General features: G+C 40.0%; 1 protein-coding gene across 3 annotated transcripts; it reads left to right on the forward strand.

Annotated features, from left to right (window-relative positions):
• Positions 1 to 7,429: 7,429 nt before the first annotated feature.
• spartb (spartin b) lies at positions 7,430 to 15,665 on the forward strand. 3 transcript variants are annotated; one of them, XM_071496566.1, is made up of 9 exons: positions 7,840 to 8,075; positions 8,254 to 9,101; positions 11,088 to 11,285; positions 12,636 to 12,780; positions 12,918 to 13,112; positions 13,205 to 13,363; positions 13,463 to 13,553; positions 13,746 to 13,792; positions 14,428 to 15,665. In XM_071496566.1, the coding sequence occupies exons 1-9, from the start codon at positions 8,069 to 8,071 to the stop codon at positions 14,532 to 14,534; spliced, it is 1,797 nt and encodes a 598-aa protein (XP_071352667.1). In that variant the 5' UTR covers positions 7,840 to 8,068; the 3' UTR covers positions 14,535 to 15,665. The 3 variants fall into 3 exon arrangements, with proteins under 3 accessions (XP_071352666.1, XP_071352667.1, XP_071352665.1); XM_071496565.1 differs by lacking the exons at positions 7,840 to 8,075; positions 13,746 to 13,792 and adding an exon at positions 7,430 to 7,711; XM_071496564.1 differs by lacking the exon at positions 13,746 to 13,792 and having other exon boundaries at positions 7,847 to 8,075.
• The last annotated feature ends 39 nt before the right edge of the window (positions 15,666 to 15,704 follow it).

A 15,704-nucleotide genomic window follows, 5' to 3' on the forward strand; every position in this document is an offset into this window, starting at 1 on the left:
CTGTGCTGGCATGCTGAACACATCTCCATTTTCCACACTTTAGCCAGTAGCACTGGAATTCATGGTGTATTGGGCCAAGTAGTGACTGTTACTGTACTGCAACATTTTTGTTTGCTTCTTAGCTTCATTGTGGGTTATCCTACACAAGTAATTAATTAATTTAACTGGAGTTTGTTTGACAAAATTTTTTCTCTGATGTTGTTTTGGTCTATGTATCAAATTTACTGTGTGATGGTGGCAAAAACACACATCTCTGATACTATTCTAAACATCGTTATTACAATGTATTTCATCTTACCACTGCAGGTCATTAATCTTGCTGTTTTTCAGCTCTCACTTTAGAAACTCTAAATGACTTTTACAGTATCTTTTCTCTCTCAGGGATGCATCCTCTCGTGTGAATGCTTGGACTCTCTCCATTGATTTCAGTCATTTACCCCCATTAATGGGTTCTCTGAATTCCACATTTTATTCAGCATTTTTTAAAAAAAGGTTATTTTATACAATTGATGATCAAATTATGCTTGCATCTAAATAGAGTTTACCACAGATCTTTAAAATCTAATTCTAGCACAACACTTGATGAGTTCCTTATTTTTCTGTCTCTTAGATCAGTTGTTGGCTGTCCTGATGTTGATGTATTAGACCCAATATGCTTGGCTTTCCTCCCGCACTTTCCTGCCAATGATATTTTACAGTCTTGTGAAAGCGCACCGATGATGTTTGCATGTGTTTGTGAGTCTTCCATCTCTGTCTTTGTCATTAGTGTGGCTCATCTACTTGATATCCTACAGATATGGTCAATGACTTTAAGTTCAGTTGACATTCAGCTTGCAGATATGGCAAGATACTTGACATTGTGACCATAGCCGTGACTATCAAACATGACAAAGACAGAACTTTAATCAGAAGCATATTCTATGTGGAGCAAGGATATTATTTGCTTCCAAATGGGTGATCAGAATAGTACAAACATGTTTTGATGTACTGTTCCAGTTCTGGCAAAAAAAAAGACAGATCTTATCTAAATGAATATAGCCACAATTCTATTACAGCAAAACTACTGAATGAGCTTTAGCCTGAGAGTAATCCACAACCACATGGATACGATACAACACCCAAAACTGAAAGCGCTACTCCCCTCAGCATTTTTTATGTAATTAGAAATGTAAGAACGCAGGAACAAGAAGAAACAGGGGGCAAACTGAGCTTTAATATATTGGATTTTGGGTTTTTACAGAGGGAAATGTCTTAACCTTAAATTATGTCCAGGCCCAACAACCTCAGTGAGTTGAAGTTTATGGGAAACATACCATAGTTCAGTGCAAATGACGTCAGTTATCTCAGTCAGTTCTCCTGAGGTACAGTGCTTGTACATGCAGTGCTGTCAGATGCAGGTAGGATTTACTATAGCCTCTGGTGAAGCTAATAACTCTTCAACAGCTGAGTGATTTATTGAAGAAACTTTATTTTTTTCATGTTTTTTTCATTTTTTTTTACTGTGAGCCAGTACTTCAACGTTTACCTTCATGTTATGCTTAATCACTCCTAGTATAAGACTGCTTTACATTAGCTGCACCCAATTCCATATTAAACACACTTTCAAATGAACACAGCAGTCAAAATGGGGGCTGAGTGTTTTTCCAAATATTAGAGCCTTGTTTCACCCCGAGGATGATAGCACAAGACTCTGCAGCTTCTTGGAGACACAAAAGAACAGGATCTCTCTCCTCATAAATTGCAAGGCAGAGACAAGTTTACAAGGAACTGTGATCCAGTCCTGTTTTCTTTATCCACTATTAGAAAAAAAAGAAATGATTCTTAAAAATCAATCTCCTGTAACTGATGAGAGGATAAACTAAGTACAAAGACATTTTTTTTAAAAAGAAAGAGGATAGAATCAATACATCTAAACTTTTCATACCAATTTATTGTGTCCTACATTTCATAAACCAACCTCAAGAGACTGACTGATGTGATCTAACACCAATCTGTCAATTCCCATCAGTGTGCACTTGTGATTAATGGAGTCTTCAGATTTTTCAGAATCTAAAGTTAAAAGATGTTTACCTGAGGCGACACATAAGAACTGAGCCCTAACTATAGCCTTACAAACAGCAGTCTGATAGTCTACCGCTTTGAACAATTTTCACACAAAGAATTATTTATATCCTAATAATTGCATCCTGCCTTAGTTTCTCCAGTTATTTTGTAGCTGCTACATAAGAAAGGTTATGAAACAGTTACTGGAATTTTCGTTTAATCAAGATGAATTTGAACAGTTAGTGTGAACTCCTGCTTGTAACACTGGTCTGTAAACCAAACCACATTTTTGGTGCCTGAACAAGAGACATATTGTAGCCAGTATATGCTCTATGCACTGTGGGGACAATAACTTACCATGTAATGAGCCTCAGTGGAGGGCTGAGGGGAAACTGTGACTGATGGGTCTGATGTCTGTAAGGGACTGTATTAATTCATATGTGTTTTATTGCATGTGTGCAATAACAAAATGTAGGACACAGGACACAGCTGCTCCGTTTTTGTCAGCATTGTTTTTTGCAGCTTCAGTAGGAGAAGAAGGACAACACGAGTTTTGACACTAGCATTACCAAAATCATCTGTTTTTCCCCTTTGTGGCGGTTGCATACCTTCCATCTGCTTCTGTCTGTAGTTATGGTATAGTTCATTCATCATCCTTTAATAAATCTATCTTTAATAAATCAATGAATTACACATTTAGTGTCACCAGCATTTAAGATTTTTCATTAAATGGTTGATAGAACATATGCATATGGTGACAGCATATATTAATTCCATCATCTGTAGATGTAAGCGCTTGCTGTGTCTAATTAATTACTATCATAGTGATGTCGATTCTTTGTTTTGTTATTAGTTCATTTAAGGGACTTACCCAGGTAACAATAAATAAGTGAATCTAAATGTAAGCTATCTTCACATGCTGCGGTTGATGCAAGGACTAAAGGAAAGCATAATTTCATTTAAAATAGTACTGTTCTCATTGACATTAGTTGTAAGAAATCTTTATTTATGGTTCAAATTACACACAACTGCCTAGCAAAGGCTGATATTAGAGCCGTGTAATTTGTGGTTTGGTGCAGGGACAGACAAGATGCTGTCCCTGCATGCTTGAACCAAAAAGTTACACTTATTATGGTCTATTTGCAACAGATCAACTGATAAACGTGTCAGCAATGTTGTGTTTTGGCAGTTCAGTAAATCTAGGAAGAGCTCCTGTTTTTGGCATACAAGCTGCAGCTGGTTTACACAGGTGAGGTAAATACCTGAGAAAACTATTAACTGGATTTCAGGGCCAAAAGGTGTTGCTCATTTCTACTGACCTCTACCCTGTCCTAATTTCAAAGACATACCAGACATAGAGACGTATCATTAGGTGACATCATCATCAATCACTTTTGACCATTATTTTCTCCATAAACATAAAGCATCACATAGTCATGTTATATACAATAAGTTGGAACAAGTGAAGTGTGGAGCCCCATATAAAAGACAGCAATAAATTATTACCACGATTGCATCCGTAGCTGAAATAATGAAGTCTGGCACAAAGAACAAAAAAACAGGTCTGTGACAAATAACTGGCTGATCATTAAATGTAATGGTGTGCTTTGATGTGCACAGTGATTAAAACGAAGACCAGCAGTCTAGGACAATAAGAGGTCAGGCCAGGAGAAACTGGGGCAAAACAGTTTTATGAACTAATTTGTATGAATGGAGAAAAATGAGCATTATAATAGAAGTGTTTACGAGAGCCACAGAGCAGGCCGTAAAAATGAGCCGAGCCATAAATTCATTAAAGGCTCGTGTCTGGTTTCATCCACTGAATTCTTCCATCAATAAATTATTTACATTTATAGTCATTTAATTACATGTTTACTCTCAGAATTGAAATTTCCGTGGAAATACAATTTACAGAATTGAAATTACTTGAATCACTGAGGATCAATGGAGCCAATAAAGTGTTATGAAATGTATTTTGCTTCTTATTTTTCCTTCACCAAGCAGGTGCGTATCATTTGAGTGTTGGCTGGTTCATCATCACACATTCATCATTGTGTTATGATTCCTCTGCTCCCCGCTCATCCTTTACAAAGAATGCTAAAAGGCTGTTTTACGTTAGATTCAATTGTAATGTGGCTTCTGCTTGTGGGAACTGTTGAAGGAATACAATAACAGATGGTCATTCTATCTCCACCATAGCTTTACCCTGTGTAGTGAGAATAATCCATACAACTCTATGTTGATTTGTTTTGCAGGCAAAAAATATTGCTCCAACCAAACCACATTCATGATTGTACAGATCAAAAACAAGCCAGCCTTCCATACGTTACGCACATGTGAACCAACATGAACAAAAGATGATCACTGCGTCTCACCAGCCTGTTTTAGTTGCACCCACTAATAGAAACAGTACATTTACAACTTCTTTATGTGGTTTCATCTGGCAAAACAGTTGACAATATGTAGACATGCGATATATTTGCAGTATACTCAGTGCAACTCTGATGCACTCACCTCCTGTGATGAGTAATTTGGTAAAATATCATACATATATGAGATGCATAAAAATCCATATATTGTGCATGGACTAAAGCCACATAACAAAATGCAGAAAATATACAGAAGTATAAATAGGTTAAAGTACTGTGTACTGTATTTAATGTGAATGTATTCAAAGCAGAATCATCTCTTTTCCATACTTTGGCCAAATTTGCGATAATATGCGCAGCAGAAAACATAGTAATTAACAAAATGATATGCATCAAAATTTCAAGGACAAGAGTTTCAATTCTTTTTAAGTGAGTGTGCATTGTATGTGACCAAAAACAAAAATGTCATTGGGTATGACATACTTAAAGAGGATATGAAGTTGAGGTGAAGCCACACTTTATTACCTCCATATGTGTGAAGAGCGTGTCCAGTCTGGTCCCTGAGCAGTGGTATCTGAGCAGCATGTATGCTGGGAATCTGTCAAACTGGTGAGACTGATGTTTATCATATGCGTTTCTTTAGGTTCACGGCAGCGATCTGGACTCATGCAGAAACTGGCGGCAGTCAGAATAATAAAATAGCAACATGAAAGAATGTGAAAAAGTGACTTCTTGGTTAATTATCCATTGATCTGCATTTTAATGTCTCTAGTCTCTGCTGTTTAATGTCCATATGCTTAAAATAAGCAATTTAATGGTCATTAGTGGCACATTTATACCAAGCTGCAGACCTAATCATTTCCATGCTGGGACAAAATGCTTAAATTATGAGGGCTATAAAAAGTTTTGATGAAGTTGAACCCACAGCAGTATAAACACCACTCTGTTTTTCTCCACTTCTGTGTCAGGTCTTTAAATTTAGACAGGATTTGGTGCCCTCTGCAGATAATAGTCCTCACTTATCAGCACTCCTTTACCATTCAACCCTCATCTGAATACAGAATATGATAGCAGTAACGATAGACACTTTCAACAAAACTACAAGCTGCTCTATAGAATTTCCATCCCCACAGGGCTCACAGAGACTTATAGATATCTTAACAATGCAGCATCATTTTCGATTGGAGATGAGTGATCTCATTTACATTTAACCAACACCAGTATTTAGGGAGGCCTTTTCTAGCTATACTTTCTATTACATTATGGCAGACATTATGTTTAGAGCTTCATGGAAAATTAAATGGTCACATTATCATACTTTTTGAATGTGCTACAGTAACATCATGTCATGTTTGACTTCATCAGTTTTTACACACGTAACAGTGGTTAAGTACCAGTTCAAGGATTTCTCAGCTAGTCTGTAGATGTTGCAACAACAGTAACATTACAAATGTAGAAAAACGTGCATATATCCAATATCTGTCGTTTCAGAAGTTTCTTATCTTGTTCAATCTCCAAGTTCAAGCTGTGAACTTTTTAGTAAACTGTCCAGTACATATGTATGAGTCTGGGTCCAGCGTGACTGCTTTGTTCTCCAAATTTATGGCAAAAAAAATCAATTGATCAATTCTGACCACTTTTTATTGTGCTTGGCAACGTGCTCACACATGCTACAATACCTCTGAATTTTCCAAAGAATTTTGAAAAAGAAGAAAACACAAAAGGAGTACATGTCTCGTCTGCCCCACTCTCAACTATTTTTCAAACGAACCATCATTCACAATTTGTTAATTATGTGGCAACAATTGTCTAAACAGTGGAAACATCATCAAACAGCCACATTGTGTGTATCAAATTTATGAGTGAAGTGGCCATTTTCCGCTCTCTGAGCAATGCTTTTTCTGGGCTTATCTCATTAGTCAGAGCCCTAATTGCAGATCCCTGCTGTGGGTGGTCAGTAAAGGTCACATATTGCATTAAAGTGATTCCTGAACAAATTAATCATGCTAGTTTTTGGGTTTGCCCCAAGAAATCATGTGGGAATACAGCTTACTCAGCAGCTGGATTGTCTTCTTGTGGTTTATCATCAGTGGTATTTTGAATACATTAATGAAAAATACTTGTACCATTACAGCCACTTAAACATAAGGATTGAGCTGGACATTTAGACATAGATACCAATTAATATAATGATGTCATCATAATTCTGTCAATTTCTGATCACTTTAGTTTGGTCAATGTATTTTGAAAGAACCTACCGGAAATGTAGTGGTTTGCTGATATCTTTACATTGACGTTACTTTGACTAATTTAATGTTGTAGTTCCTCGTTGGAGAAACCCAAAACTCGTTATGGTCCAAATATTACTTCTTGTGATGCCACCGTTACCGGAAGTGCAAATTGTTCGAAACATAAGGACTCAGTCCATCAGTGCTCTGGTACCGCAGAAACATAGTCCTGTGTCTGACTCCACCATCACATACTAACTGAAAGCTATCAAAGTGACACATCCATGAAGGCATCTGTGGGCTGTAGGGCTTGGTATTGTTTTAATATTCCATTTTTGAAGCATTTACCCAGATGTCAGCATGCAGTTATGTCTGCATCGATGCTAATTTGATTAATTTAATGCGCTGTGGTTCCCGTCTTTTTAGCCACTTGAAACACACAGGAAACACGTTACACTAAGCACAGTAAAGGTGGGCAACCGGTGGACAAAAAAAGAGACAGTCGTGTTTTAATTAGCTTCTGAATGCTTTCGTTTGATCACTGTATTCTGAAAGAACACACAGGAAGCGGCCACATGCGATCACTTCCGCATTGACGTTGATTTGACCATAATTTGTATCAGTTCCGCACTGTGACCATGAGATGGCAGTAAAAAGACGTGATTCTTTTTACTGGTATTTTACTGACCCCTATTGATCACAGTCACAAACTGAAACAAATGTAATTAGTCAAATTCGCTCGACGGCACATGGTGGCACCCATACGCTTCCGGTAACGGCTTTCAAAATAAAATCAAAATACGAGCCCGTGGAGGAGGCGTTATTTTGTTACTTTGAAGCGAAGCATCGAAACATCCTGTCACGACTCTTTTCTTTAGGTCAATACTGTGGCAAATAGTCAGTGTATGATCACTGCCCTGCATAAGGGAGCCGTCTACCAACAGACCACAACTTTAGCCAGGAAGACAGCGGCGGACTGAAGCAAACCCTTATTTGACAAGCACACGTAACGTTAGCTGCAAGATAGCTAACTGGCTAATTAAGCTGTTTGTCGGTTTCACTCTCACTCAGGTAAGCGTGGACACCGTTAGCTAATGAAGGAGCTAATGCTAAGTTGCCAGTACTAATCATTTCATGTCAAAACGCTTTTCAGCGTCAGCGTTTGATTTGTGTTGTTGTTGGTACAGTGAAAAGATGGCTGGACTCGGGTGGACGGAGACGGTAGCTGTTGTCTGTCAGTTGTTAGTCCGTGTAACTTTATCATCAACTTTAGCCTGTTGGAGCCTACTTAGCGACCTCTTTTACACCAAGTAAACCACTTAGTTGGAGCCAGACAGCCTAGTCATTTCAATTGCTCAGGCCGCTTGTTTTTTGAGTGGTAAGACATGACTTCTGGTTGTGGATACGGTGATCTTAAGACTGGAGCCTATGTTAAGTAAGTAAGCTCCAGTAAGCTGAATAATGATGATGGCTTAAAGTTACGTGACGTATTTGTGATGAGTCAGATTCAAGCTAAGGAGACAATCTGCCTTATTATGCTGTGCTCAGACTCAGCCCATGTTTGAATGAACAAAGCTAATTGTAGATAAAGCTAATTGTAAGTCTTGTTTCAGAGGGGATGGAGAAAGCTAAACAAGATGCGTTCGACAATGCCAGACTTCAAGTGATCAAAGATGGCTATGAGAGAGCCTTTGAGTGCATCAATGAAGGGCTGACAGTGGACGAAGCTGGAGACAAGGCTCAGGCCCTGGAGCTCTACAAGCGAGGGCGACAGCACCTTCTCAGGGCCATCAGTGTGCCTTCACAGGGAGAGGAGTGTGTCGGCAGCTCCTGGGAATCAGCCAGACAGATGCAGCAGAAGATGCAGGAGACGCTGAACAACATCACCACTCGCCTTGCCATACTAGAGACCAGCCCTGACCTTGGATCTGCTCCCACCCTGAGCACTGCAAGTGTGTCTGGCCCCGCTGCCACAGACGTGTCCGCAGAACGTCTCTACCCAAAACTCCCCACCAAAGAGAAGCCGGAGCGGCCAGCTCCACCAAACCCACTCTCTGCTAATGGCCATGCAGCAGGAGCTGTAGGAGGCACGCCTGCATGCAGTAGTGCCGGTCTTCCTCTTTCCCCTACCAAACAGCCTGTGGTTCCAGCCGAACAGCCTCCAGCTTACTCCCCTCAGGCAGCTGATGGCCACCTATCTATTTCATATGGAACAGATGCAGGGGAGATGTCGCTGGTTGGGGATGAGTTCTACAGTCGCACATCTAACTCGACACCGTCTCCCCAGAGTATGGGCGAAGAGGGAGAGGAGCTGCTCTACATCCCTCATGGTGTGCAGATATTCTTTGTCACACCTGAAGGTCAAGTGAGCGCTCCATCGTACCCCGGCTACCTGCGGCTGGTGAAGTTTACCAGTGATAACTCTGGCAGAACGCCCAATCGGCCGCCAGCGTTTCTGCAGGTAAGACAAAATAAACATTTTACCCCGGATGTTTAAGCACACTAAAACACTCTCTACTATAACGCTTGAAAGGACTAGAGAAGCCACTCTTGTGCCCAGGTGATGAAATGAGTGCAAGTGAAATGTCATCACTGCAGTGTCACCAGTTCTGTTTAGTCTAACTCGTGCCCTTTCACCTGATTTTGTAAGTTGTTTGCTCGGCTCATCAATAGCTCTTTGACTGTGAGTCATCAGCGGGCCCAGATAGGCTCGTTAATGATCTCTGTCCCTCATCCTGTGTATGTGATCATGTGAGCGTTGTTGACTCACGGCCCTAATCCCACTGGATTTATGCATGTGATGTCATCCACCTGGGAAATCCCAGATTAGTATCATTATTTCCCTGAAATTTGGCAAAGATGGCACCTCAGTCATGATCTATTGAGCATTAATTTATGTTTTGACAGGGAAATAACTTTAAACATATGCAACATCTAAGGGTTGGTGCGACCATAGACTGGTTGTGATTTAAATTGTCCTTTATACATAGGAAACACTGGATAGGCCCTGGATCATATTACAGCTCTCTATATGGGAAAATGGTGTTAAGATATATCTTAATTTAAATTATAAAGGAACTGTTTTGTGTTTTTTTTTTTTTTTTTTTTTCCTTGACATTATGGTGTGCAAAATACACAGTGAAATACCAGAAAGTAGTGAACACTTGAACAGTCAAACACAGCAGCTTCAATGAAACCTACATTAATTAGGTTTATCTTTTTCAGTTTTTTCTTAAACACCAGTCAGTGAGGTAAATGTTACGCTCCTGTTTCCAGATGTCTGCCATCACTACTGGCACCCACCAATCCATTCAGGTGAACGTCGCCTAAACAGAGAAACTAGCTGATCTGTAACACTGACACTATTTTTCCTCAACATTGTCTGTCTGCGGTCAGCATCCTCTCTTTTCTATCGTCACAGCAGACACGCTCACAGAATCTTGTTAGTAAAGTAGAGTGTACTGTTAATGGCCAAGTGATCAAATAGAGCATCATCTGGCTGTGTTTTCACCAATACATGCAATTTATGAAAGAGGTATTTTTACTTGATGGGGGTTAAGTTTTATGATATAAAGATTCAGCAAAGCTCCTGCGTTAAAATTCTCTACTAAAGAAAACCTGAACATGGACAGACTGGCAGCTGTGACAGTATTCTGCACAACAGGGGGTTCAGTCCTTTTTCTTTTTTGAGCGTTAGATTATTCTACTATCAAACGGTTCAGGAATATTGAGCATAGTGAATCTGTACCACCACAAAAACATAACCTGTATTTTTCTTCTGCCGACCTGATGTAATTTAGTCAATGAAAGGCACAGACACAAATGAGTCCACATTTTGCACTGTTACTTTGTCCCCAGCCGGTGATAAGATTAGAAATTACACAAAGCTATTGACATATCACATTTGTTATCTGTCTTTATCTAAATGATCCAACCCATCATGTTATAGCATTTCATTTTGCCCTGCTGTCTGTTAAAACAGCCAATGCATTGACACTAGTGGGTCATAAGACTGAAATTTGACTCTTCATTGGGGAATTTCCCAGGTGCTATTGCCAGTGGGTGACATCAGTGATTCACATGAGTGCAAGTAATTATCTAAATCCTGCTTAACACTGTTATGCCCTTTAATCCTGTTAGACATGCAGCAGTCACAGGGAGACAGTGTCCTCTGGGTCGTCTTCTATCAGGCGGTTCACTGTGTCGCACCAATCAGAATCTCCATCAGACATGTCAGACTCGTCATTTCAAGGTTACATTTGGAAAAACCTGTAAATTAGCAAAATGCCTTAGCAGACCTCTTTTCCCCCGTTACATTTGACTTCTGTGTAAATTCACTCCTCATTTTACTCTGTTTGCGCTGATACTCATCATCATGACATCACACACCGACCTATCATCAGATTTCCAGTATTGTTTATTTCTCTTAACTTTTGCTTCCTGGCAGGTGTGCGACTGGCTGTACCCTCTCATGGCTATGGACTCTCCAGTGCTGCTGTGTAACACTGGTGTGTTTATGTTTCCGGACATGATGGCGCCAGCTCCAGGCTATTATGTGGGGGTGGTGTTGTCCTCTGAGCTGCCTGCCGTAGACAGAGAACTGTTTAAGGACCTACTGTCCCAGATGACAGATCTCAGGGTTCAGGTGAGTGCTGCTGTGCGGTCAGATCTGCGACAACAAAACACAAGTTTTGCATATGGGGTCTATGCATTTGAATATATATCTTTACAGATCATCTGAAGCGTAATGACATTTGTGCTGTTTTTCTCACTGACCAAAGGCTCAGGGAAGTCATTCTCTGACATATTTTTACTGCTTTCCCATCAAAATATGTTTACATGTTTACAAGTATTTTAAGTCCCCAAAGAATCGTTAAATATTGCCTTTTGAAAAATCCTCTTGTGCCAGTGGGGGGCACAGCTATTTTTAGGCAAATGAGACTGTGAATTGGGAACGCTGTGCAGCTACTGGTAGTTATAGGCATATGAAGGCAGTTGCATCTTTATTTAGTTTATTCTTTAAAAGATGAAATCCCACTTCATGAGTCTGATTAATCCATTATATTTCTGGAAATCTAGAACAACTTAGCTTGAGCTGCAACAAATCAGCTTTGAGTACACGTTGTGTTTCTAAGTTCTGTGTTGAAATGCAGTTGAAAGTGCAAAATGTTGCAAACCTTAGCCTGTGATTTCACTGCTGTCTTGCAGTCCACAACCACCCTTCACCCTTTTCTAAACAAATTATGCAGGCACAGGAAAGACTGCACATATTAAATCTGTTCCTCCAATGAAAAAGATCATAGCAGCTGCTTACACAGTGCCTTCAGTCTGCAGAGGGTTCCAAACTCTTTCATTGTTTTGGCCTGGCACGGCACTCCACTCCTAGTTACTTCTGAGCTGGCACACTTCCCCAAGTTACCCCTGCCTCAGCATTGTGGGGATTTTAGACAGGCAGGTGAGGAGAATTAATCAGTTATAATGCTCTTATCTGCAGCAGCTAGAACAACCTCACAGCTTCAGCGGAAAGACAAGTGCCAGTTCAGCCATGATGGAGATGGAGATGCTGGCTCAGATCGAAGCCAAACAAGGTCATTTCTGATGTATGCAGTAAAGCTAGTTATCTGCTCTGATGGATGTGATTCCCTATCAGCAAGTAGGCACTTTTGCGTTGTTCTCATTTTTGGGTCAAGTAGAAGAGTTGAGGTTTTCAGCACAAAGGGAGACTGTTTTACGACTGACTGACAAAGACATTTTAAAATGACGCTCTCTTTCTGGCAGACAAATGGTGCATTGTGAAGAGAAGCACAGAATAATGAGAGGAGCTTTGGGGGAATTTTTGGGAGGGAGGGGGGTTACTTGGAAACGAGCATCTGAACGGAGATGTGTACAGCTTGCACAAAGAAGCAGACAAATTTTGACTGACAAGTAGTTTATTTCTAGCCCACATTGTCTGTCTTCATCTCTCAGTAGCTAACCAATGTGTTTGTTTGATCAGGATTCAGATGAAGCTGCAGACACCATTAATCTCAGTCAGAAAGTGTCCATCGCTACACCTGAGGAGACTGTGCCAGCGCCGACCGAGGAGGAGGATAAAGCTCTGCCCGAGTGGAGTGAAAAGGTGGCAAATGGGATCCTGACAGGTGAGGTCATGGTGTCTCCTCAAACTTGAATAGCCTTATGCTTTAGTTTGTTAGTTATTAGTTTAGAAAGACATGGTTCATGCCTATAGATCAGCAGCCACCGTGATTAACCTTGTGTGATCCCGTTGTCCTTTTAGGTGCGTCCTGGTTAAGCTGGGGTCTGGTGAAAGGCGCTGAGTTCACAGGCAAAGCCATTCACAAAGGGGCGTCTAAACTCAGAGAACACATCACTCCAGAGGACAAACCCACCCAAGTCAGCCCCACAGTCACCAAAGGCCTCCATGTCGCCAAGCAGGCCACGGGGGGAGCTGTCAAAGTCAGCCAGTTTCTAGGTGACCAAGTCAACTTCAGTCAGCATATTTTACTGACCTTGTGTGGTTATTTGGCAGTGGACCTCTAACTGAGTGATGCTGTGTTGCTGCAGTGGACGGGGTGTGTACCGTCGCTGGCTGTGTGGGGCGGGAGTTGGCTCCACACGTGAAAAAGCATGGAGGCAAGCTGATCCCAGAGTCCATGAAGAAAGACAAGGATGGGCGTTCCAACATAGATGGAGCCATGGTGGTGGCTGCCAGTGGAGTGCAAGGTAGAGTTTATCTACACTTGATATTCTCCAAGAGAAGGTTGATTATAAGAAAAATACTGAAATGTGCTAACATGCTTTGTGTTTTGTGTATTTGCCCAGGATTCGCAACCATGTGGACTGGTTTGGAGGTAGCAGCAAAGAACATCACTACGAGTGTAGCCTCAGAGACCGTCACCACCGTAAAGCACAAGTAAGTCTTCCTTCCTGGTTTAAATTACTTGCCTGACCACTGTCACTTGCTGTAATATACAACATTTTAGTTTTGTGCTCAACACTGCTTGCTGGACAGGTTATTGACGTGTATGTTGCAAATGACCTCTTTCATTGTGCGATCAAAGCCAAACGTGCACTCACTCATTTTCCTCTTGAATTTGCTTTGCAGATTTAGGGGTCTACAAAACATCTTTGACCCGCCTAATGAGAAGCAGTGTAATTTTTCTTAATTATACACAGCTATTTAACACTTCACACCACTAATCACAAGCATGACTTTTTTTTTTTTCCTTTTCTTTCCACTTGCACAAAGCTTTTCACTGCCCTTCCCTGCGTGGTATTTCACATGATGGTGCTGCTTTCACTGATTTCTCCAAGTGTTTCTAATGGAAATATCACAATGAGCAACATTTCTGTCCTGCCTGATTTTAAATCTACACATACTGGGACACATCTTCCAATGATGAAAAATATGCAATATAGTTGATTATTGATTTAAATAGGGTTGGGCGATACTATGCTATATGTCGTGAGAAAATATAATTTTAGCGATAAAACTTCAACCATTAAGTGAAGTACCTTGATCTATCAGGTATTTAATTTAGTGGATGAGCCATAAATAAACTTTCCCATCTGGTTGTTTTTAATATTGGAATGAGTGGGAAAATGATTACAATTCAGATTCTGGCTGTCATACATTTCTTAATTTAAGATTGTGCCCTTGCATGGGGGAAATTCACATACAGCATGGCATCTTTGCAAATCTTACACTGCATATTAATTAATTCTCCCCAAATCCTCTGTCTCCCGCCTCTTGCTCTGACCTCTCACCCAATCTGCTTCTGATGAAGGTACGGGGCAGCAGCAGGACAAGCCACAGACCACGCTGTCAATTCTGCCATTAATGTCGGTATCACTGCCTTCAACATTGACAACCTGGGGATCAAAGCTGTGGTAAAAAGGACTGGCAAACACACAGCACAGGCCATTTTGGAAGACTACAACCTTCAGGAAAAACCAGAGAGCGGGAAGCAAGTGGAGAAATCTGACAAATAGCCGGTAGTGCCCATCCTCATTCCCTCAGCAATGCCTTAAAGCATAATTTTTATTCTTCTATCAGATAAATCTATATTTAATATAAATTATTTATAAAACACGTTTCAAGTGTACAAGATAATAACTGATATATTCATATCCTATAGTTTAATACAGCTTTTAAGCACTTTAATTTTTATTTAAAACAAGGTAGATGGACCTAAATGTGAAGAAACAATATAAAACCCAAATTAAAACATTAATCTATATAGCATATTGATACACAGTATAACATTCAGGTATTTTCACTTAACAGTTTAACTCTGCCGTTTGAACTAACAAGGTATTGAATGGTTGTTGACTAGACACTGGAGTCTTTGCTAATCTTAAAGAAGCACCTGTGTGTGTTTGAGTTTTTCCCTGGTAGGACAAGTGCAATTTATATACTTTGAATGAATCATTAAAAAAAACATTATCTTTATGTCAACATCTTCAGATACAACCGTTACAAATTAATTTCTGCAATACTGTGTTTTTTTTTTTTTTTCCCTGAGGTGGTTAAAATGAGAGGTAATCACTGCTGCTGACTGTGCCTGCAAATATCAAATGATATGCAAAAATCTAATGTTTTGTCAAACTGTCAAACTTGTCCATGGTCTATTATGTATCATAAATATGTAGCAGGAGAGCTTTTGCTGTCTAAAGCTGTATAACTGATGTGTTCTGCTACAACCTGCAATGCTGTCTTGTGCAGTTGTATCAACATATTTTCAAAAATGTTATTGTATTATTATATAAATGAATGTAGATTTTGATGTCTGGACAAAACATTTAACTAATGTGAATTTTGAAGTGCGATGCTAACTTTGTTTCCAAACCAGTCTTTTTTTGAGTGAAGTGACCTGCTTTGTCTCTTTTCAGACTCAGCTTTAAGCCCTCAGCAGGTAATTGTAATGTACAGATGGCGTTGAAGTACTCCACTGGCTGTGCATTGAGATTTCTTTACAACCTGGAATAATGAAACTGTTCTGAACAAATAAAATGTTGAAAGAGACAAGTTATTCAGTATTTTTTTTTAAAGATTTTGGGAGTC

This window comes from Trachinotus anak, unplaced genomic scaffold, assembly GCF_046630095.1.
Source record: "Trachinotus anak isolate AG129_WGS33_773 ecotype Australia unplaced genomic scaffold, CSIRO_AGI_Tana_v1 ptg000014l, whole genome shotgun sequence".
Lineage (NCBI taxonomy): Eukaryota > Metazoa > Chordata > Actinopteri > Carangiformes > Carangidae > Trachinotus > Trachinotus anak.

Coding starts and splice junctions, on each gene's coding strand:
- spartb (XM_071496564.1), top strand. Junction 11,286..12,635: donor TGACAGATCTCAGGGTTCAG/GTGAGTGCTGCT, acceptor TTGTTTGATCAG/GATTCAGATGAAGCTGCAGA. Junction 13,554..14,427: donor GTCACCACCGTAAAGCACAA/GTAAGTCTTCCT, acceptor CTTCTGATGAAG/GTACGGGGCAGCAGCAGGAC.